Here is a 23,153-nt window from a genome sequence, read left to right on the forward strand (position 1 = left end):
TATAGGCTTAGTGATGGATCTGAGTGTGAAACATCAGGGAGGGAGAGAAGCAGGGTTACCCAAAGCAGGTTTGGGGCTGCTTAAATTACGGGGCCTGTTAATAAATTAAAGGCAATTCATCCCAATAAAGAATGAAGAGAGCAGGACTGGTTTGGAGAGAAGATTGGTGTTAGAGATAATGAGCTTGGAGTGGAGTGAGAAATCCAGGCGATACATTATCCCTTGCAGTGTGTCAGGAGGAACTGGCAATCCAGCCTGCCCCATCAGAGGAACAATTGAAAGGAAATAATTTGATGGGTCTTTGGCCTTTATTTGGTCAAAAGAAGACAGCTGCTGAAAGTGGAATGTAACTCTTTTATAATTTCAGCAAACCTGGAAGGGGAGCCAAAAAAAAATCCCTCCTCACAAAAATGAGGACTTATGGGCTTCAGAGCAAGGTGAGTTCCTTGATAACTGAGAAAATATTCTTCCTTTAATAAAGGTTTAGACTGTACCAAATTAAAGTTCACCTTTGGGAGTCATGCCATAGTTCTCCCCATTGTGGGAGAAAATAACAAAGATGAAATTCAATCTGGAACCAAATCCCCACCCCCACCCCCCATGCCTATCTCCAACACCTGGTCTCCTAAGAAGTCTTATAAGCCTAGGGGTTAGTTAACTCAGCCCCCACCTTCTGAAGCCCAGGTACCACTAGAAACTGTTCAGCTCTAGTTTGAGGCATGGAAGGAAGGGGAGAAGACTGAGGGCAGTCTCTTCTTGGGGCTGCGTAAAGGGGTGCTTGGGGATAAGTAGGGCATCCTGAATCAGGAGAGCCAAGGTAGAGTCAGAAGTTCTTCTGGAGACCTATAATTTAAATGCTTTCTCCTTTCCCTCTAAAATTGTTATTTCCTTCTGAAATTTATCCAACCCTCCAGTAAAGACGTTAAAGACTTCCAAAATTTCTCTTTTTTTCATTCACCCACACCTATACTCACCTTCTTTATCCAAATAATCTGGTGTGACTATTTCATACCAGGCTCTGTTCTTAGGTCCACAAAACATGTTCCCTGCCTTCAAGGAGCCTATGGTCTAGTAGAAGAGACAGACAAGAAAATAGACTTCCTTAGAGTACTGACAGCTCTGTCAAATGTAAGTACTGTGGGGAAGGGGAATGGGGAGTGATTGCTTAATGGGTATGGAACTTTCTTTGGGGAGTGGTGAAAATGTTTTGGAATTAGATAGATGTTAAGGTTTAGGACCCTAAACCTAATATTGTCAGGCCACAGAAAGCTTCAAAATAGACATGACTTCTGGAAACACGGAGAAATTAGCCAGGTGAAGAGGGAAAAGGGACATCATCTAGAGGGAGTAACCTATACGCAAGGGAGGCCAGTGAGTAATCCAACATGATCAGAAAATGGAAAGAGTGTTCTGTGAGGAGGAGGGAGGCAGTTGCAAGAGCTGAGGTTGGATGGGTGGAGCTGAGATCACACCATGAAAGCCCTTATATGCCATGCCTAGGAGTTTGAACTTCACTCCAAAGCCACTCAGAAGCCTTCATGAGATTTTAAGCAGGAGAATGACACAATAAGATTTATATTTTTAAAATATCATTTTAGTATAGGCAAAGATTTGGAGGGTATAACACTGAAGTCAGGGAGCTCAGTTAGTCGGCTGCTGCAGTAATCCAGACAAGAAAAGATTGCTTCAGTTAATTCAGGAGAAGTGGGAATGGAGAGAACTGAATGGATTTGACAGACATTAATGAAGACTTGGTTATGAGTTAAAGATTGGGGAAATGGGTGTGGGAGTGGGTGGGTAAAGACAGGAAGACACTCGCAGTAATATTGTCCACATACACAAAATGGATAAGTAGGGCATATCAGAGTTCATCATGGGGGCTCCCAAGGAACGCTACCCATCTCCAGACTTAGACTTGAGAATCTTGGCCACAGAGCCTATAATAGCAAAGGTTGTTGTGCTTGGATCTTGTTTTCCTGATGAGGATTATTATAAGGGAAAAATAATTTTAAGAAAGAACCACTACTGCCTTCACTTTTTTTTAGAGGTTTCAATTTCATGATAATAGAATTCACTGGTTTAATTTGTTTCATTTTGTGTTTTTATAATTTTGATTCATCTGTAATACATGAAAGAGCAGGACCCCATGCTCGGTTATCTGCAGTAAAAGTTTCAACTTCCCCCTGATTTGTGAAAATCTGATCCTAAGGCTTGTTGTTTGTCTACTGGTTGACTCATGTGATGGACAAAAAGATAAGAAACAAAGAATTAATGCTTTCACTCATCATTTGTTACCTTTAAAAAAATGTTTATTTATTTATTTAAAAAAAATTTTTTTTTCAACGTTTATTTTATTTTTGGGACAGAGAGAGACAGAGCATGAACGGGGGAGGGACAGAGAGAGAGGGAGACACAGAATCGGAAACAGGCTCCAGGCTCCGAGCCATCAGCCCAGAGCCCGACGCGGGGCTCGAACTCACGGACCGTGAGATCGTGACCTGGCTGAAGTCGGACGCTTAACCGACTGCGCCACCCAGGTGCCCCTATTTATTTATTTTTGAGAGAGAGAGCATAGCAGGGAAGGGCAGAGAGAGAGGGAGAGAGAGAATCCCAAGCAGGCACCAAGCTCTCAGTGCAGAGCCTGACATGGGGCTCGAACCCATGAACCATGTGATCATGACCTGAGCTGAAGTTGTAAACTCAACCGACTGAACCACCCAGGTGCCCCTCATCATTTATTGCCTTTAAAGATAGTTTGCAATCATAAAGAAAAGTGGATTTTTAAAAATAATTTTTAAAATTTAATTAATTAATTAATTTATTTATTTAAAGTATGGTTGACATGCAACATTAGTTTCAGGTGTACAACATAATGAATAAATACTTAATACCTCATGAAATACTTACCATGATAAGTGTAGTTATCATCTGCCATGATTTGTCACCATACAGCATTATTACAGTATTATTGATTTTTTTTCCCTAGGTTATGCTTTGCATACCTGCATACTTGTGACTTACTTGTTTTATAACTGGAAGTTTGTACCTCTTAATTCCCTTTACCTACTTCACCCCATAACATTTTTTCCTCTAGCTTTATTGTAAGGACACAGTATATAATACATACAACATACAAAATACATGTTAATCAACTGTGTTATGGGTAAGTTTCTGGTTAACAGTAGGCTATTAGTAATTAAGTTTTTGCAGAGTCAAAAACTTTCGATTTTTGAGGGAGGAGGTGGGTGTCAGAGCACCCAAAGATGTTCAAGGGTCAACTGTCTTTGCTGTTTCAGAAAAATTGTCAGTAGCCTGTTTAAAAATAAAACTTTGTTGGGGCGCCTGGGTGGCTCAGTCGGTTGGGTATCCGACTTCGGCTCAGGTCATGATCTCGCGGTCCGTGAGTTCGAGCCCCGCGTGGGGCTCTGTGCTGACAGCTCAGAGCCTGGAGCCTGTTTCAGATTCTGTGTCTCCCTCTCTCTCTGCCCCTCCCCCGTTCATGCTCTGTCTCTCCCTGTCTCAAAAATAAATAAACGTTAAAAAAAAATTAAAAAAAAAATAAAAATAAAAAATAAAAATAAAAATAAAACTTTGTTGATACTGGTTTCTAGTATCGGTTTAATCCCATTTTATACTTCCATGTCAGTAGGCAGGCCTAATGAACATTACTGTTAAGGAATAAAACCTCATTATCCCAACTTTAGTCGTGGGTGTGTCCTTATAATGTGCTTCCTTGAATGTGTGGTTTTCTCTTCTGACATCTTACACCATCCTATTACAGACTTCCTTTAAACAGTGCATGAAGTTAAACTGTGATCCTTTTTATTTAAAAAAAACCCAAAAAACCCAGGTACTTTTATATAAACTCCAACAATACAGCCCCTCCATTTTCTTATCCTCTCCACACTGGATCCTGCCTCCCCTGGCTCCCTTTTAAAGGTGGCATCGACTTGGTTAAGTGACAGACTTTTGATTTGGGCTCAGGTCATGATCTCACCATCTGTGAGTTGGAGTCCTGCATTTGGCTCTGTGCTGACTTTAAGAAAAATAAAGCTTCAGTTAGTTCACTAGCAAAATAGGTTTATTCAGGAATAACAGATGACTGCAACTTGGGATAAGAGCGGTAGGCAAAAACAACAAACAAAGCAAAGGAACATTATTTAATTGAGAAGGAGGAAGTTGGGAGGGGTTGTTTTGAATAAAAGTCCATTGGAGAAAAGCAAGAATTTAGGGGGATGAAGGTTTCTCACTGGCTGAGTTGCAGGGGTAGTCAATTTCTTATAGGCTACAATATACATCTTTCTCTGTTGAGGCCTGTAATTGGTGATTCTTTCCTTTTGAGGGTTCTTTTGTTGAAGTGTGTAACTGACAATTCTTCCTATAATTTAATGGTGAAGAGGTAGAGGCTCCCCCTACCAGGCTCCCCTTCTAGCCTCTCAACTGCGCTTTTAGTGACGTTTCCTTTTATTAATTTTTCACAAAAGTAAGTACTCTTTTTTAGGAAATCTTGTGTTTTGATACAATTAACCACTGAGGTGTAGTGAACCTGTAGTCTACTTCGGGTTTAGGACCTTCCATATTCTGTTTCGGTTTTTAAAATCTCTTGCCCATCCTTCCCGGGAAAATCTGCAGCTTGAGCCCAGCCACTCCTCCCTACGTTGGTCCCACCCATGCCGGCCCCGCCCATTCTGGCCCAGCGTTCCATCTCCATGGTTACCGGGTCCTCGTGGAGTACCCTGAAGTCCCGCAAAGCGGGGAAAGAGGGAAACCATCGTATAGACTGGCCACCGGCTCTCCAAGCCACGGTGACCCCACCCGGGGCTCTGCGCCCTTCAGCCGCGAGGAGGGAGCACGGACAGCGGGTAAAGCCCCTGAGGCTGGAGACTCTCTGTGCAGCCTCGGTTGAGACCTAACTGTCGGTCAGAACTCCTTTCCTTGCGCCCAGGCTGAGCGGAAACAGGTTGCTTCCGGCCGGAGTCGCCCAGGCCCGCAGGTCAGACCTCTAACTCGCTCTGAGCCGGCATCAGAGGTTCGGGTCTCTCCGGGGTGCTACTCGCACCCCTAAAGGCCAGATGTCGGGAGATGTAGAGCTTCAAGTGGGAAGGAGGAGGGTACTGAGGGGAGTCAGTAGTGACCCCCTGCGCGGGGCCCACGGCACTCGGGAACGCGCACAGACACGGGCGCACGCACAGACGGACACGCGCACACGCGCAACTAACACTTTTTGAATACTAGTTACACGTTGTATTAAGCGCTTGCGTTATGCCACGTGCTGTTTTAAACACTAAGTGTGTAGAACTTACTTAGGTCTTGGGACAACTCTGGGGAGAGGGTAGTAGTCTCATCAAATTTTTTAGAGGAGGAAGCCGGCTTACGCAGAGGGGAAGCAAATGTCCAGAGTCTCAGGTACATGGCAATGAGAAAGGACGAAATATGGCCCTTTGTAGCAACGTGGATGGAACTGGAGAGCGTGATGCTAAGTGAAATAAGCCATACAGAGAAAGACAGGTACCATATGTTTTCACTCTTATGTGGATCCTGAGAAACTTAACAGAAACCCATGGAGGAGGGGAAAGAAAAAAAAAAAAAGGTTAGAGTGGGAGAGAGCCAAAGCATAAGAGACTGTTAAAAACTGAGAACAAACTGAGGTTTGATGGGGGGTGGGAGGGAGGGGAGGGTGGGTGATGGGTATTGAGGAGGGCACCTTTTGGGATGAGCACTGGGTGTTGTATGGAAACCAATTTGACAATAAATTTCATATATTGAAAAAAAAATAACCAAGGAAAAGAAAAAAAAAAAAAAAAAAAAAAAAAAAAAGAAAATGAACAAGTCACCGTGGATCCCAGGCAGTCTGGTTCTGCTGGACAAAATGCCAAGTGCTACCTTATCTGAACACAAATAATGCTGAGAGTTAGCTTTATCTACCCGAATTGTCTTTGTTATTCTCTACATGCAAAGAAATCCTGTGCTCAGTTACTGATGGATGCTTAGGAAGATCGGAAAACTCAATAATCATTAAAACCTACCACCCTTTACTGGTTTGTAGTAAATGGAATTAATACTAGGAGTTCATTTAAAAATTGTTTGATATTTCACATAATAGATTTTGATTTTTTTCTTTTATGTTTTTAATCAAAAGTCCAAACTCCAACTTGGATGTGTAGGGAAGAGAATTTAGATGATCCAAGCAAGAATTGTTTTCCAAGAGTCTCATATAATTATTAAAGATCATTTAGTGAATGTGGTGGCATAAGCGTTTCCTCTTTCAAACTGTAATCTGCCATCTGCCCATAGGCCTGATGTTTCTCATTATATCTACCTCCCCAATAATGTTTAGTTATCCAATTAAAAAAATATAAATATGCTTTTGGTGACTGTCATTTAAATTGTCAACCCAAAAACAAACCAGTTCAAGGGATAAGGCGGTTGTTTGGGATAAAATGATTGGGGTCAGGGGTGTACAGATTTAGGTAGAAACCCAAATAGTGTACTGATTAAAGGAGGTGGCCTCAGGGTTTTTATGGAAAAAAAAGTGTAGGTAAGTTTTTAAAAAAGAGCTCATTGGTGCTGACAGGCAGGGCTAGATTTATACTTCATTCATTGGTCAGGTGAAGTAGTCACTAGTCAAAAGTTCGTATTTATCATCATGCTTTTCAAACAGGATTTTCTTGTTCTTGCCGACTTGGAATGTTGGCAGTTTGGCTTAGTTCAAAGATTCAGAGAAGGGGACGTGTGAGGCAGTTCCCCTGAAATGGCTGCTCCTGCTCTATTTTAAAAATGTCTCTACTTATGTCATTTTCACAAAATTGGAAATATTTCAGTCCCAGTTTGACGTCCTGATTGCTCTTTCTGTCATCAACAAAATCCCTCATTTTTATAAATATAGAAGTTTTTTATCTTTATAGATGCTAATGCATGCTAATAAGTTGAGATAAATAATTGTATGACTCTTTACAAATATAATAAGAAATCTAAAGAAAAAATCATATATAAATACTGTTAGGGTGGCAAAGAATTGCACGAAGAGTAGAGCAAGAGGCAGGACAGAGTTTATTTACTCTCCATGGGAGGAGAGGGGCCAGATATCCAGAGAGATGTCGCCGGGACTTCTTTTGGGTTGGGCCTTTTTTAAAAAAATTTTTTTTTTAAGTTTATTTATTTATTTTGAGAGACAGAGCAAGCAGGGTAAGGGCAGAGAGAAAGGGAAGGGGGAGAGAGGGAATCCCAACCAGGCTCCAAACCACCAGCATGGAGCCCAACACGAGATTCGAACTCACAAACTGTGAGATCATGACCTGAGCCGAAACCAAGAAACAGAGGCTTAACCTACTGAGCCACCCAGGCGCCCCTGGGCTGAGCCTTTTAAGGGTTTTTTTTGTTTGTTTTTCTTCTTTTAGGATGTGAGAGGGTTGCACCTGTACCCATGGTGGGTGTGGGGAGGTGGGGAGGGGGTCAATTCTTGTCCAGGTAGAGCAGGAGGCAGCAGGTTTCTCCTGGGGCTCTGTCTGGGGCTTGTCTGAGATGAGGGTTGTGGTCAGGCTAGAGAAGAATATGTTTTATAGTTGGGATCTATTTTCTGACAGTGTAGGGAGGGCCCTGTGACCTAGGAAAACAAAGAGTCGGGGCCAAGTGCAGCCACCTGTGAACTTTGTCTGTAAGCTTGGCTGGGGGTGGGGGTGGGGTTTTTGAATAGAGTCATTTCAAATATAATTCTTAAAAAAAAACATTGTTTTATTTAGCTAGAATGCCTCCCACTCAGGCAGAAAGTGTTATAAAGAATATCATTCGAGAAATAGGACAAGAATGTGCAGCCCATGGAGAGACTGTTTCTGAAACTCTGGCAGCTTTTATGGTAAGAATGAATATTTTTTTGAATTACTGCTTTATTAAAAAATAGCCTTAAGTGGTACCCATTTCGCTCTTAAAATTCTGTGAAGCTTTCCTAAATGTTACTCAGTTGAAAACATTGAGACCATTGGACAAGTTAGCAAAAAAATTTTTTTCAATGAAGCATGTCAGTTCTAGATATATAGAAACTGATTTAGAAGATCTTGATTGGTTTTGGAAACATCAGTTATGTCATACGTCAGAGTTTTAACGTGTATTTTTGTTCACCTTTGTAAAAATTACTCATTGCCTTGGTCTCTATATTCTTGCTTTTGTTTTAATGATACACAATAAAAATGTGATAAAATATTCAAATAGTTTCCCTATCTAGAGTCTACTCACTGCTTTCAAGTTATTTCTCCATATAATTTTTTGAACACCATATTCAAATTTGATGTTTATTGCTTCCTTTCTTCGACCTGTAATGAAGGTGCTGATGAATTGGATGATAATAAAATCAGCTGAATAATCGACCCCTGAGTAATCAGGAGGCAGCTGTTTAAAAAATGGAAACAAAATAGTTTCATAATTATATGAGATAAAATGATTTAATAGATTCTTTCCTATTCACAGGTGAAAGCTGTTGTCTTGGACCCAAGTAATGGCTTTAACATGGATAGAACCCTCATGAAAAGTGACGTACAGAAACTTGTTAAGGTGGTTATACAACAGTTCTCAAATTTTAAATTATTTATTTGCAATTCTGAATACAATAGTTGTGTTAGCCATTAGTGCTGTGCTTCATGAAATAAGACCCTACCAACTAGTGGTAGAAACAAGTGTGAGATGTATTGTTTCTCATAAAGTCTAGAGATACACAGGTTGTTTTTCCTGGCTTCCTGAGCCACCATCCTGTATAGGCTTTCATGCAATGGTTACAAGATAGCTACTCCATCTCTAGGTAGGTGTGAGGGAAGAGGGCAAAGGGCAAAGTGTGTGTGCCAGTTGGGTCTGTCACTTTCTATTAAGAAAGTAATAGCTTTCTCAGAACTTTTCTCATGTGCTTACATTTATTGACCAGAATGATAATGCAAGTGAACCTGGGACATTGATTTCTTTTTCTTTTTTTCAACAGAACAAATCTTTGTCCCAGTCCAGATTGGGGCTATTAGGAAGGACGGGTATGGATATTGGCAGGCAGTGGTATCTTCACAGTATTTTAGAGACCTCTTGTTATTAATCTAATGTTACATTGAAAACATTATTATTTTTTAAGTTCTTTTAGTGTTTATTTATTTTTGAGAGACAGAGAGACAGTGCGAGCACGGCAGAGGGAGAGGGAGACACAGAATCCAAAGCAGGCTCCAGGCTCTGAGCTGTCAGCACAGAGCCCGACGTGGGGCTCGAACCCACAAACTGTGAGATCATGACCTGAGCCAAAGTTGGGACGCTTAATTGACTGAGCTACCCAGGCGCCCCACATCGAGAACATTATTAACTGACTTGTCATACAGTATAAAATTACATAGTACTAAATTAAGATTCATATAATTATTGATTCAGTGTAATTTGTGCTTTTCAATTCTGAAGGAAAAATTGAAGCTCTAGCAAATAATTCATAGTTAGAAATAAAGTATATTTGCCTGAAAACTAGTTTTAGGAACCAAAGAAGGCAGAAATTTTAGACATCATTAGTTTTTTCACGTGTTTTGAGTTTGACTCACTGGATATAGGTGTTTACATATTTATTTTGTAAATATTCCTAAATGTATTTCCTAAAAATTGAACATAATTTTTTTCCCCCAGGCTTAATGATTTTAATTTTAATTCCCTCCTTCACATAAAGGACTTTATAAACAAGCTTTCCCAAGCTGGTGTATGGATATTTCCTGGGCTCAAGCAAATGGCAGAGAAAATTTTCATCACCCCATCACCCATCGTCTCTCATAGCCAACAATTCACACAATGGAGCACAGGTCTATATGCAGCTTCCAGAGGGATCAGGAAGAGCTTTGGAAGCCTGGAGCTGTTAGGATGATTTTGCAGTAGAGATTCCATGATTACGCAGGGCAGCCTAGAGCTGGGTCTTTCTGTGATGATTGTCTGTCTGTCTGTCTGTCTGTATGTATGTATTTTGAGAGACAGAGAACGTGAGTGGAGGAGGGGCAGAGAGGGAAACAGAGAATCCCAAGCAGGCTCAGCGCTGTGAGTGCAGACTCTGACTTGGGGCTTGACCTCACGAACTGTGAGCTCATGACCTAAGCCAAGATCAAGAGTCAGTCACTTAACTGACTGAACAACCCAGGAGCCCTCTGTGCTGATTTTAAGTGTGGTATGAAACCTGTTCTTAGCAATAGGGGAAATGGCCGTGATGGTCGGTCAGAAATTTTATTGGAAAGATCTGGAGGAAAATCAAGGAGAGGCAGAAAATAAATTTTTCTCTTTTTCAGGGCTCAAGAAGAGTTTTTGTTTTTTCCTCTAACTTACCTAAGTTAAAAAGAATCAAACTCAATTTATTTTAATGTGACAGGTACATAAATTATCAATGTACCTCTTGCTTCAGAGGACAAAGATTGTTTCCTTTTTTTCTCAATTAAAAATCATGTGGATGAGTTAATTTTTGTATTTGTGAAGGAAGTTTGTTTTTAGAACAGTACTTTTCCACCTGGAGGGATCTAGGTGCACAGGCTCCATAAAAGCACAGGTTCCAGGCCTTGGTCTTATATTCAGTCTCCGTCCTCCCAGGAAAGCAGGGTTGGTGCTCAGGAAGGTGCAAGGAGGGTGTTGCCGCTGCTATGTCTGCTGACTGCATATATAAAGCCTAAGGGGTGAGATAGGAAAGAGAGAAAGAATTCAGGTTGATCATCTAATCTAAAGAGAAGTAGAATGGGCCATCTATGTGGGAGGAAAATGGGAGAAAACAGACCAGGGGAGGAAATTTTGAAATAGAAACCAGAGCCAAAGAGATTTTGTGAGAGAGGAACAGCCTTTTATGAAATAAAAGTAACCCCCAAAATCAGCAAAGAATGAGTGTTGCTTAAGAGGCTCAAATAAATAGTAATGAGGGGCTCTAGATGAGCTCTGGACAGGAGCCTAAGCTTCGTGGAGCATTTACTCATATCCAGACTGGATAGACAAACCAAAGGGTCAGATTTCTCACCTTTGACTAGACTATTAGCCACCTGCATATGGTGATATTGCTGATCTCAGGGAAATAACTTATTACTTAATAAACGTTGTGGTGGGGTAAACTGTGAAGCATGAAGTCCTCAAAGAGCAAAATAATAAAAGGGGCTATTGGTGGATAAATATCAGAAACCATTGCCTTGATGTTTCTCTTAATTTTTGAAAATAACTGTAGGAAATACTTATATTTCAGAAAATATAACCAGAAACATGGGATATTCTTTTCTAGCTTTGTGTATCTCGGCTATTGGATAGTAAAAATCCATCCCTGGACACCATTAAGATGCAAGTCTACTTTGATATGAATTATACAAGTCGAGGTAACATATCTACCTATTTTGATACCCTTTTTAAAGGATTCATATTGTATTGCAAGTAATAAGGGCTTCATTTGGTTGACAGTGATTAATTTAATTTTTTAGTCTATCTTTTGAAAAATTTTCCAACTTTGAAGAATGTAATGAAGGTGGATATGCTCAATGAGAAAAACATTAATGGCCTTTGTGAGTGTTAAAAGTAAAGTCTAATTATTATGCCTATGATAGTTATGTTTCCAAGTCCATTGTGCTTTAACCATTTTATCGCTAACACTATAATTAGAAATTAAAACAATCAGCCCACTGAAGTTAAGAGTTTCTAATTTGCTGATTTTTTTGTTTTTGCTTTATATTATCTTATAGTGCTTACCTAAATTAGGTAACTATCTCAAAATGAAATGAATGACGGGAAATTGAAGTTTAGAACTTATTTCCTTATGTAAGTAGTTTAATATATACATCAAAGGTACACTGGAAACAAGAGAAAGAGGAAAATAAATTCCTCTATAGACTAGACTCCCTCTGCCCCACTGCAATACCATTATTATTAACCATTTGGTGAAGTGTATTCAACTTGCAGTTATGCTACATATATAAATTACATATCTTGCTTTTTTGCTTAATAATAATGAAATTTTAAAGTGATCATGGAATTGATGAAATTGTAATTTAGATTTTTAAATTTCATAAAGTTCCCAGTTGTTTTTGTGGTAAGGGTTTAGATATATATTGTACATGGTTGGTATGTTAATTATTGCCCTTGTAATAGTAAAATAGGATGTCTTACTGAGTTAGTTGCAAGAATTGTCCTACGTGAATTGTGGTTTCTGTCACAATTAGGCCTAGTCCTCACCATATCACAGGAAGAGGGGAGAGGGATGTAATTCTCAATGCAGCATCAGATTACCAGTAATGCTATTCAAAGTAAATTTATCTAGACCTAAAATAATCGAACAGGAATATTTACATATATGTATATTTATACTATACATGCTTGCATATAGTACACTACCTGGGCTTACATGTAGTGTAAATATATGTGTGTGTGTGTGTGTATATGTGTATATATAATATATATATATATTATAAATTGTCTTTTATGCTTTTCCTGCTTAATTAGGAGGTTTTAGCCCTCTTAGATATTACTGTTGGGTTGTCTGTTGAAAGTCTTATGTATTTTGAAAAAACATGCCATTTAAAGCCCTGTAATAATCTTTCCTACTAGATTTTTGCCTTGAGGTTACTTACTGACCACTGTTTATTTTTTATTGTGATTATTACACCTTAAGAAAACACTTGTTTTTGTGCAATAGAGTTGCCATACCCAAGCTATTTTTTTCCTCTGGTCCTACTTTCTTCTGTGATGAGAATTCTAAGTCAAATATGTGGAACATTGTCCTTTGCCAATTTTAGAGGAATTTCTTGAAGAACATCACCGAATCCTGGAGTCTAGATTAGGCTCTGTTATCAGAGAAATTACAGATAACAGAGCATGCACTAGAGAAGAATTGGAAAGCCTCTACCGAAAGATTGTCAGCTATGTGTTACTACGTTCTGGGCTGGGATCCCCTACAGATATCAAGGTTGTCAGAGAGGCAACAGGTAAAAAATTTGTATGATTCCCATTCCATATGTGAAAAGATATGAACATTGTATATCTTGTAAAAGCTGTTAAATTAAAAGTATTGAAGACTGAATTTCCCTTTTTATCTGGAAAAAAAAATCAGCACAAATAAGAGGTTAAAACTTAGCCAGATTCATTTTACAGTGTTTATTAACTCTAAAACCCAAGTAGCACCTCTGGAAAGTGCATATTGTTAATTTTCTTGGAGCTGCACATGTCCAGGGATCCATCATTCCTCATGAGAGAAACACTGGCAGCGTGATTAACAGTGCCAGGCTGATCAGGTAATGGGGACTGTTGGAAAGGGAGATTTCATATTGATTAAAGGCGTTGCATTTGTCACCTAAAATGGATGATGGAAAAGGACGCTGTTTTAGCCTCAGGAAGTATTTGCCCACTTTGATAATTTAAGGTAAGGAAGACGCAAGATTTCTAGTCTTTTTTGGCTTTCTTCCACAATTATTTTAAAGCAGTGATTCTTCTATTCAGAATTCTAATTAGAAAGCTTGTTTTAATGCCCATTGTCAAAAATTACTGATGGGTGCTTAATTATTGAAAATAGATACAAGGCAATGGCATTATTTTCAGGAGCCCAGCTTTGACATGTGATAAATGTTGTTATATATTCTGTAACCAGGTATCAGAAATGCAAAGAATCATATAAGTAGCTCTGTAAGGACAGGCCTCTCAACTTTCTGCTGAAAGAACGCTATAGTTTAGGATCTGATATCTTTATTCTACCATTTTGTTGTCCTTTTTGTGGTCTGTTTTAGCTGCCCTACAGAGTATTTTCCCTCAGGCTGAGCTTGGGACGTTTCTAACACTTTCTAAGAAGGACAAAGAACGCCAACTGAAAGAACTTACCATGGTTGTTACTGGGATTCGTTTATTTAACCGAGACTGTGGAAAAGGAGGAGAAGGCATTGATGACTGTAGGTATATCCTTAGGTTAAGTCTACAAGTTATGCAGGTTTAAAATCTAACCTGCACAGTGAGGAAAATAACGTACAGTACTCCGCTGGCATTCTTAGATTTAAGGTGTTCAGTTTTGACTCTACCTTAGGCACAACTACTTTCATAATGGATGGTAATTTTTAGTTTTTCTGGGGCAAGACTTGCAGTATTATAAACCACGAAGCTAGTGGGGGAGAGTGAATCAGTAGAAGGAATGAGGAGCCTGCCTCGAGGCCAGCCTCCTTAATTCAATGGGCTCTGTGTTCTTTATTCCAAGTCAAATAACCAATTAAAAAAATAAAAATAACCCTGAAAACAGTGGCTGATGCAATTAACAGAATGCAAAGGTATAAGAGGGGATATTTGCAAATCTGCAAATCCAGGAGCATTTACTGTGCTGTTACATACTTAATGCATTCACCATCTGTAAGTTTGAAAGCACTCATGAAATACTTGATTAGGGACTCAGTAGAACGAACTTCCTTATGAATTTGGTATACATGTAGGCCCACTGAGAAGATGTTAGTATCTTTTTACCAGATCACTTATCTAGTATAACAGGGTCAGTTTTTATGTTTTAAAAACTGTTCTAGAAAGTCAAGTTCCTATTCTTTATAAAGTTCCTTATCTTGCTAGACTGTTCTGTTTTTTTCGGTATCCTGATGAGTTTCCTTTTTTTTTTTAATGTTTGTTTATTTTTGAGAGAGAGAGAGACAGAGTGTGAGTGGGGGAGAGGCAGAGAGAAAGAGAGACACAGAATTTGAAGCAGGCTCTAGGCTCTGAGCTGTCAGCTGAAGTCATATGCTTAACTGACTAAGCCACCCAGTGCCCCAATATCCTGATGAGTTTCTTAAGTCACATACTTCCCCCCCCTTTCTTTTTTTTTTTTTTTAACAAAATATGCCTTTTCTAGAGGTACATGATCAGTAGCACATAATACCAAAGCCTATCTATTCTTTAGATTCTTCTATATTTTAGTGGCAAAAGCTGATCTGCTCTACAATGTCTTTTGTTTGGACAGATTTCACCCCACCCCCACCCCCCGCCCAGTTCTTTATTTCATGGTGTAGGGAGAAATATATGAAATATATACCTTCTTATTATTAATTTGGTTAAGGAAAAAAAACTAACTAAATTTAATGCTCAAAATGCAACCACTTCGTAGGCTTCTTCTTTGTAGATTCTTTCATGTCTCTCAATATACTTTTAAAAACAGTGCCAGCTATTCTACAGGAAGCAATCCCAGCCACCACTCAACACATCGATTCCCAACTTCAGATTGCGCAGGACCAGGCATACCGCTACACAGCCATCCTTGAGACAGTAGCAGAGAACCCACTCTTGAGTATGGAACTTCAGCCATATATGTTAAAAGAAGCACTGTATAATATGCGGCAATATGAGACCTTCCTTCAGATCATTTTGGTGAGTTAATGTCATAAGATCTGGCCTTTTCCATAGAATGCAACTACTTTATACATTATGGGCATAAATATTAAAAATATTTATATATTTTGTTTAATATATATTAAACAAATGGTAGAATCAGGTTACTGATACAGGAGGCAGCCTTAATAACTGCTCGGTTTATATTGCATATGCTGGGCTGAGAACTAAAATAGAAATGGGGAAGCTGGATTTTTATTTTAATGAAAAATATTGATAGGAATTGATTTGTGAAGTTGTTGATTGTCTCTGGTGCTCAGTGGAATGATTGTTAGTATGCTGTAGTTAAGCAGAGGTGTGTGTGTGTGTGTGTATGTAAGTAATACTGTATTGTTTTCATGCAAAGCAAGTATCTAATGTACATTTTGGCAGGTAGTTGGCCAAATAATTTTTATGTAATTGTTCTTGCAAAAATTGGTTGAAAAGATTTTTATTGCTAATATTTTTATTTTTAAAATATTTTTTTCATGTTTATTTTTGAGAGAGAGCGTGCATGTGCATGCGTGCGCGCGCGCGCGCACACACACACACACACACACACACACACACACACACACACGAGTGAGTGGGGGAGGGGCAGAGGGAGACAGACAGACAGACAGATAGAGGATCCAAAGCAGGCTCTGTGCTGACAGCAGAAAGCCTAATGCAGGGCTCGAACTCACAAACTATGAGATCATGACCTGAGCTGAAGTTGGATGCCTAACTGACTGAGCCACCCAGGCATCCCTATTTCTAGTATTTTTAGATCTATTGAACAAGCCACACAGTAACCCCACATAGTTGGAAAATATGGTAAAGTGGTGATTTTAAACTTTTTTTAAAAAGTGGCAGAGCACTTTCAGATACAATTTTACTCAGAACCCTAAAAGTATAAAACAGGTATCTAGGTGAAAGGATTGAGGGACCTTTTCACCAAGGAACATCCCCATTCCACCCTAGGGTTCTAGGGGACACAGTTTGTTAACTGCATCTTGACAGTGAGCTGTGTTCCTACCAGTCGATGTTTTTTGTTTGTTTGTTTGTTTTTATTTTTAGCTTTATTGAGACATAATCGACAACACTGTAAGATATTAAAAATGTACAATGTGATGATTTGATGTATGTATACATTGTGAAAGTGTTTCTTCCATTGAGTTAATTAACACAATTCATCCCACTGGTCACTGTTTACCTTTACACAATGTCTACTTTCCAATAACTGTGAGACTCAGGGTCAGTGAACTTCTTTCATATGAGTGAATACCAGTGTCTTGAAGGACAGAACAGGATGTGTTTTTAATTCGTATCTTGATGACTTGATACTCCTTCTGGATGCATTTGATCTATCTTCTCTCCTTACCTTCACTGTAGGGAATAGAAAGAAAGACATCCAGATGACATGATTTCATGGCAAGAAACTAGGTTGTGGTCCTCACAACTGGCCAACTATCTAATTGCCTTCAGATATGAGGATTGTAAATCAGCTATTCTAATGGTTTAGAATCATTTTTTAATGTTTATTTTTGAGAGAGAGAGAGAAAGAGAGGAAGGGGCAGAGAGAGGGGTGGATAGAAGATTTGAAGCAGTCTCCTTACAGCAGAGAGCCTGATGAGGGGCTTGAACCCATGAACCATGAGACCATGACCTGAGCTGAAGTTGAATGCTCGACTGAGTCACCCAGGTGCCCCTAAATCGAATTATTCTTTAGGTGGATGTTCCTCTAACATTGATTTGTGGCTATCAGCCTTATCTAACTAGTCAGATACTGAGAGGATTTTATAATCAGTTTATCTTGAAGTACACGTAGATCTGTAGGATTAAGAATCCCACATTGACTTCATCATCTGTGTTTGGAAGGGATACCATAAGAAAGAACCTTCAGAAACTGTCACACATAATGTAAGGATGTTGTAGAGAATGTCATCCATTATGTAGCATCTTCTCGGAGCTTTCATTTGTGGATCATGCTCAGCTAATTTCCAGCCTGAAAGTCTCATTGTTGTTTTCATCCTCAGAGCTAGAGGGACAGCGAGTAGAGTATATAAGCAATGAGTGTGGGCTCTGCAACTAGAATGCTTGTGTTCTAATCCTGACTTTGCCACTTACTCAATCCGTGTCTTTGAGGAAATTGCTTAACTTCTCTGTCTTGGTTTCCACATCTGTAAAGTGGGATTATTGATAGTCTTCAGTATACAAGTAAGGTAGAACAGTGCCCGGCACATAGTTATGTGCTCAATAAATTGCTGTTGCTGCTAATGTTATTATTTTTAAAATGTTTTAATGTTTATTTATTTTTGAGAGAGAGAGAAAGAGCACAAGCAGGGGAGGGGCAGAGAGAGAGGCAGACATAGTATCCGAAGCAGCTCCAGGCTCTGAACTGTCAGCACAGAGCCCGATATGGGGCTTGAACCCATAACTGTGAGATCATGACCTGAGCCAAAGTCGGTCGCTTAACCAACTGAGCTACCCAGGATCCCCAGATAATGTTTATTATTGCCACCGTCATTGTTGTTAGGACTTAAGCAGAATGGCTCTGATTTTATTTCTGGAGGAGAACAAACTGAAGAGCTCTTATTTTTCTAGACAGTATCTCAGGTCTAAGCCCTTTGCTGCTTACTCTATTGAGAAAGTTAACTTTCTGGTCTCCCCACTCTTTGTGACTGTTTTATGCTAACTTTAGTCAGGGTCAGAATGAGTTCTCTTAATCATCTGACTCTTTTTGGCTTAGTCGGTGTTTTTGTTGTTTTGTTTTTAAATATCCAATCTTCTCCCATCAATCTACCTGAGTTACAGTTAAGGTTGCTTGTTATAGAATGGATATAGGTTAATCGGTATTATCTCTGGGTTATAAAATATGTCAGTTTATGTTGAGCTGAGAATTTTTCCTATCTATGAAATCTGTGAATATTCTTTTCTAAAGTCACATTATTTGAAAGGATGTATTAATATAACTTTTTGAAGGTTTGAATTTGATTTTAAACTTTTTTTTTTGCCAATATTACATAAAGTTTATGTAAACATTCATTTAAAAAATTTAATTATAGCCTGGGTAAGGTAATGAGTTATTTTATTTTCTGTTAGGATTTTATCTGCTTCAGGAAACAAATTCAGATATTCTTCTTTTTTACATTTCTTTAACGTTTATTTATTTTTGAGAGACAGAGAGAGAGACAGTGTGAGTTGGGGAGGGGCAGAGAGAGAGGGAGACACAGAATCTGAAGCAGAAGCAGGTTCCAGGCTTCGAGCTGTCAGCACAGAGCCTGTTGCAAGGCTTGAACTCACGGCGGCGAGATTATGACTGGAGCTGAAGTTGGACACTTAACTGACTGAGCCACCCAGGCACCGCAACAAATTCAGATATTCTGAAAGAGACGAGGGAGGGGTGATCACAGTCTTGTTGGCTGTCTTAGCTGAAGGAACAGAATTCCATCCTCTGTGGGGCTCTGAAGTGCAAGGCAGTCACCAGAGAAAGCCACTCATTGTTATGGTGCAAGTAAATGCTGCATTTCACATGTAACATTCGTAAAATGTGTAAGTCAAGACTTTAGTAGATTTCTTCTCCCTAAGCTATGTTCACAGAGCCTATTCACAGAGTAGACAACATTAGACTTCTTGATTTTTTCCTGATAATGCCAGTAAAAAAAAAAAAATCAGGTAGGTGGAATTTATGTTTGTTTTAGACTTGTTGAAAATGTCCATGGAACAAATTATGAGGAATTTATTAATTAAAAGGGACTGGGTGGCTTTTAAAGGAAGGGGTTAAAAATTAAAAGGAACTGGGTGGCTTTTAAAAGGAAGGGGTACCTGGGTGGCTCAGTCAGTTGAGCGTACAACTCTTGATTTCAGCTCAGGTCATGATTCCAGGGTTGTGGGATTTAGCAGCATGTCTGGCTCCACATTGAGTGTGGAGCCTGCTTGAGATTTTCTCTCTCTATCCCTCTGCCCCTTCTCTGCTCAAGAGCAGATGCTGTCCACTCGAGATGCTGTCTCTTATAAAAAAAAAAAAAACAAAGAAAAGAGTGGGGAAGAAGCATGCTGGCATCATATGCTTTTCCAAAGCAGTTTTTTGACTCATTATGAACACAAATTTAAAAAAAAAATTTTTTTAACGTTTATTTATTTTTGAGACAGAGCATGAACAGGGGAGGGGCAGAGAGAAAGGGAGACACAGAATGTGAAACAGGCTCCAGGCTCTGAGCTGTCAGCACAGAGCCCGACGCGGGGCTCGAACTCACGGACCGGGAGATCGTGACCTGAGCCGAAGTCGGACGCGTAACCAACCGAGCCACCCAGGCGCTCCTGAACAAAAACTTTTAAAAAAGAGATAGCATTCCTAGAGGACAAATTTTATTATTATTTTTTTCACCAACAGTCTCATGAGAAATATGTTTAAGTGTTAGGATGCTGTCAACTTCATGGTGTCAGATACAAGTGTTTCACAATGCAAAATTTATCTTTGGCAACCAGAGCTCTTGTTTTCCTGAAGTGAGAGACCCATTTCATTTATTTCAGGAAAATACCTGCCAAATAGCTAAGGCTCAAAAGTCATAGTTTGTCAGTCAGTTGCTCTTTCAAGTAAAAATCATGTTCTGCGGGGAGAAAAGATGGTAGTTCAGCTCAAAATTCAATCAGTAAATGTTTTCCTCGAGAGAACTATGCATTTTAATATCCAGCAGATGTGTTTTATATGTACTTTCCATCCCATCTTACTGATTGTTAAAAAGCTTGTACTTATGGATCAAGATTTAGTAAAATTAATACTTTTTACTGCATCATCAAAGATATTCTTCTTAAAAATTTCTTAAAATGTTTGTTTTTGAGTGTGTGTGTGCGCGCGCGCGCGCGCGCGCGCGCGCGCAAGAGTGGGGGAGGGGCAGAGAGAGAGGAAGATCTAGAATCAGAAGCAGGCTCCAGGCTCTGAGCTCTCAGCACAGAGCCCAAGGCGGGCTTGAACTTTACAAGCTGCCATGAGATCATGACCTGAGGCAAAGTGGGTCACTTAACCAACTGAGACACCCAGGTGCCCTGTGCATTGTCAAAGATATTCTTAAGTGAAACTGGCTTTTTAAATTGAAATATAATTGACACATAACATATATTGGTTTCAGTTTTACAACATAGTGATTTACAACATACACATAGTGTATGTGTATATTGCAAATTGACTACCACAATAAGTAACATCCTTCACCACACATAGTTACAAAACCTTTTTTCTTGTGATGAGAAGTTTTAAGATTTACTCTCTGCAACTTTCAAACATCTGATACAGTATTATTAGCTATAGTCACCATATTGTTACATTATATCCCCGGGACTTGTTTATCTTACCAATAAGTTTGTACTTTCTAATCTCCTTCACCCATTTCACCCACGGCCCACCCCCTGCCTATGGTAACTACTAGTCTGTTCTCTGTATTTAAAAAATTGCTTTTTATTTTTATTTTTGTAGATCCCACCTATAAGATCATACAATATTTGTCTTTCTCTCTCTGACTTATATCACTTAGCATAATGCCCTCAAGGTCCATCCATGTTGTCACAACGGGCAGGGTTTCCCTCTTTTTTTTTTTGTGACTGAATAATATTCCAGTGTGTGTGTGTGTGCGTGCGTGTGTGCGTGTGTGCGTGTGTGTGTGCGCGTGTGTGTCTGGGTCTGTGTGTGTACACACACCCATATGTATATGCCATATTTTCTTTATCTGTTCATTCATCAATGGTCACTTAGGTTGCTTCCATGTCTTGACTATTGTAAATAATGCTGCAATGAACATGGGGGTGCCTATGTCCTTTGGACATATACTGAGAAGTGGGATTGCTAGATCGATCATATGGTAGTTTAATTTTTTTTTTTTTTTGCATTTTTTAAGTTTATTTATTTATTTTTAAATTAATTAATTTTTAAATTTACATCCAAGTTAGTTAGCATGATTTCAGGAGTAAATTCCTTAATGTCCCTTACCCATTTAGCCCATCCCCCCTCCCCAAACCCCTCTAGCAACCCTCTGTTTGTTTTCTATATTTAAGAGTCTGTTAGGTTCGGTCCCCCTCTCTGTTTTTATATTAATTTTACTTCCATTATGTTCATTGTTTTGAACGTTTTGTATCTTAAAGTCCTCATATGAGTGAAGTCATATGATATTTGTCTTTCTCTGACTGACTAATTTCGCTTAGCATAATACCCTCCAGTTCTGTCCAGATAGTTGCAAATGGCCTTTTGATTGCTGAATAATACTCCATTGTACATATATACCACATTTTCTTTATCCATTCATCCATCGATGGACATTTGGGCTCTTTCCATACTTTGGCTATTGTCGATAGTGCTGCTATAAACATTGGGGTGCATGTGCCCCTTCGAAACAGCACACCTGTATCTCTTGAATAAATACCTAGTAGTGAAATTGCTAGGTTGTAGGGTAGTTCTATTTTTAATTTTTTGAGGAACTTCTATACTGTTTTCCAGAGTGGCAGCACCAGTTTGCATTCCTACCAGCCCTAACACCATTTATGAAACTAAGGCAGACTAAACTGTTAACTTCCTAGTAAGATAAAATCACAGATCCACCAGCAGTGCAAAAGAGATCTTCTTTCTCCGCATCCTCACCAACATCTGTTGTTGCCTGAGTTGTTAATGTTAGCCATTCTGACAGGTGTAAGGTGTTATCTCACTGTGATTTTGATTTGTATTTCCCTGATGATGAGTGATGTTGAGCATTTTTTCATGTGTCGGTTGGCCATCTGGATGTCTTCTTTGGAGAAGTGTCTATTCATGTCTTTTGCCCATTTCTTCACTGGATTATTTGTTTTTTGGGTGTTGAGTTTGATGAGTTCTTTATAGATTTTGGATACAAACCCTTTATCTGATATGTCATTTGCAAATATCTTCTCCCATTCCATTGATTGCCTTTTAGTTCTGCTGATTGTTTCCTTTGCTGTGCAGAAGCGTTTTATTTTATTGAGGTCCCAGTAGTTGATTTTTGCTTTTGTCTCCCTTGCCTCCGGAGACGTGTTGAGTAAGAAGTTGCTGCAGACAAGATCAAAAAGGTTTTTGCCTGCTTTCTCCTCGAGGATTTTGATGGCTTCCTGTCTTACATTTAGGTCTTATTTTGAGTTTATTTTTGTGTATGGTGAAGAAAGTGGTCCAGGTTCATTCTTCTGCATGTCGCTGTCCAGTTAGCCCAGCACCACTTGCTCAAGAGACTGTCTTTCTTCCATTGGATATTCTTTTCTGCTTTGTCAAAGATTAGTTGGCCATATGTTTGTGGGTCCATTTCTGGGTTCTCTATTCTGTTCCACTGATCTGAGTGTCTGTTCTTGTGCCAGTACCATACTGTCTTGATGATTACAGCTTTATAATACAGTTTGAGGTCTGGGATTGTGATGCCTCCTGCTTTGGTTTTCTTTTTCAAGATTGCTTTGGCTATTCGGTGTCTTTTCTGGTTCCATACAAATTTTAGGATTATTTGTTCTCGCTCTGTGAAGAGTGCTGGTGTTTTTTGATAGGGGTTACAGTGGTAGTTCTATTTTCAATTTTTTGAAGAATCTTCATACCATTTTTCATAGTGGCTGCACCAATTTATTTTCCCCACCAACAGTGCATGAGGGTTTGCTTTTCTCCACATCTTTGCTGACACTTGTTACCACTTGTCTTTTGATACTGATAGGTGTGAGGTGATCCCTCATTGTGGTTTTAATTTGCCTTTCCCTGATGGTAAGTGATGTCAAGCATTTTTCCATGTACCTGTTGGCTATTTGTATGTCTTCTTTGGAAAAATGTTATTTGGATCCTCTGGCCATTTGTTAATTGGATTGTT

At 39.2% G+C, this 23,153-nt stretch overlaps 1 protein-coding gene across 1 annotated transcript in view; it reads left to right on the plus strand.

Annotated features, from left to right (window-relative positions):
- The first annotated feature begins 4,711 nt into the window (after window positions 1-4,711).
- Window positions 4,712-23,153, plus strand: part of CFAP206 (cilia and flagella associated protein 206) — a 39,086-nt gene continuing 20,644 nt past the window's right edge. Inside the window, exons 1-7 of the mRNA XM_049654644.1 lie at window positions 4,712-4,862; window positions 7,740-7,852; window positions 8,461-8,544; window positions 11,243-11,333; window positions 12,744-12,932; window positions 13,728-13,886; window positions 15,125-15,333. Of these exons, the coding sequence (XP_049510601.1) occupies window positions 7,745-7,852; window positions 8,461-8,544; window positions 11,243-11,333; window positions 12,744-12,932; window positions 13,728-13,886; window positions 15,125-15,333 (840 nt within the window). The 5' untranslated portion in view covers window positions 4,712-4,862; window positions 7,740-7,744. The remainder of the gene's footprint in view (window positions 4,863-7,739; window positions 7,853-8,460; window positions 8,545-11,242; window positions 11,334-12,743; window positions 12,933-13,727; window positions 13,887-15,124; window positions 15,334-23,153) is intronic.

Source organism: Panthera uncia (genome assembly GCF_023721935.1).
Source record: "Panthera uncia isolate 11264 chromosome B2 unlocalized genomic scaffold, Puncia_PCG_1.0 HiC_scaffold_24, whole genome shotgun sequence".
NCBI lineage: Eukaryota > Metazoa > Chordata > Mammalia > Carnivora > Felidae > Panthera > Panthera uncia.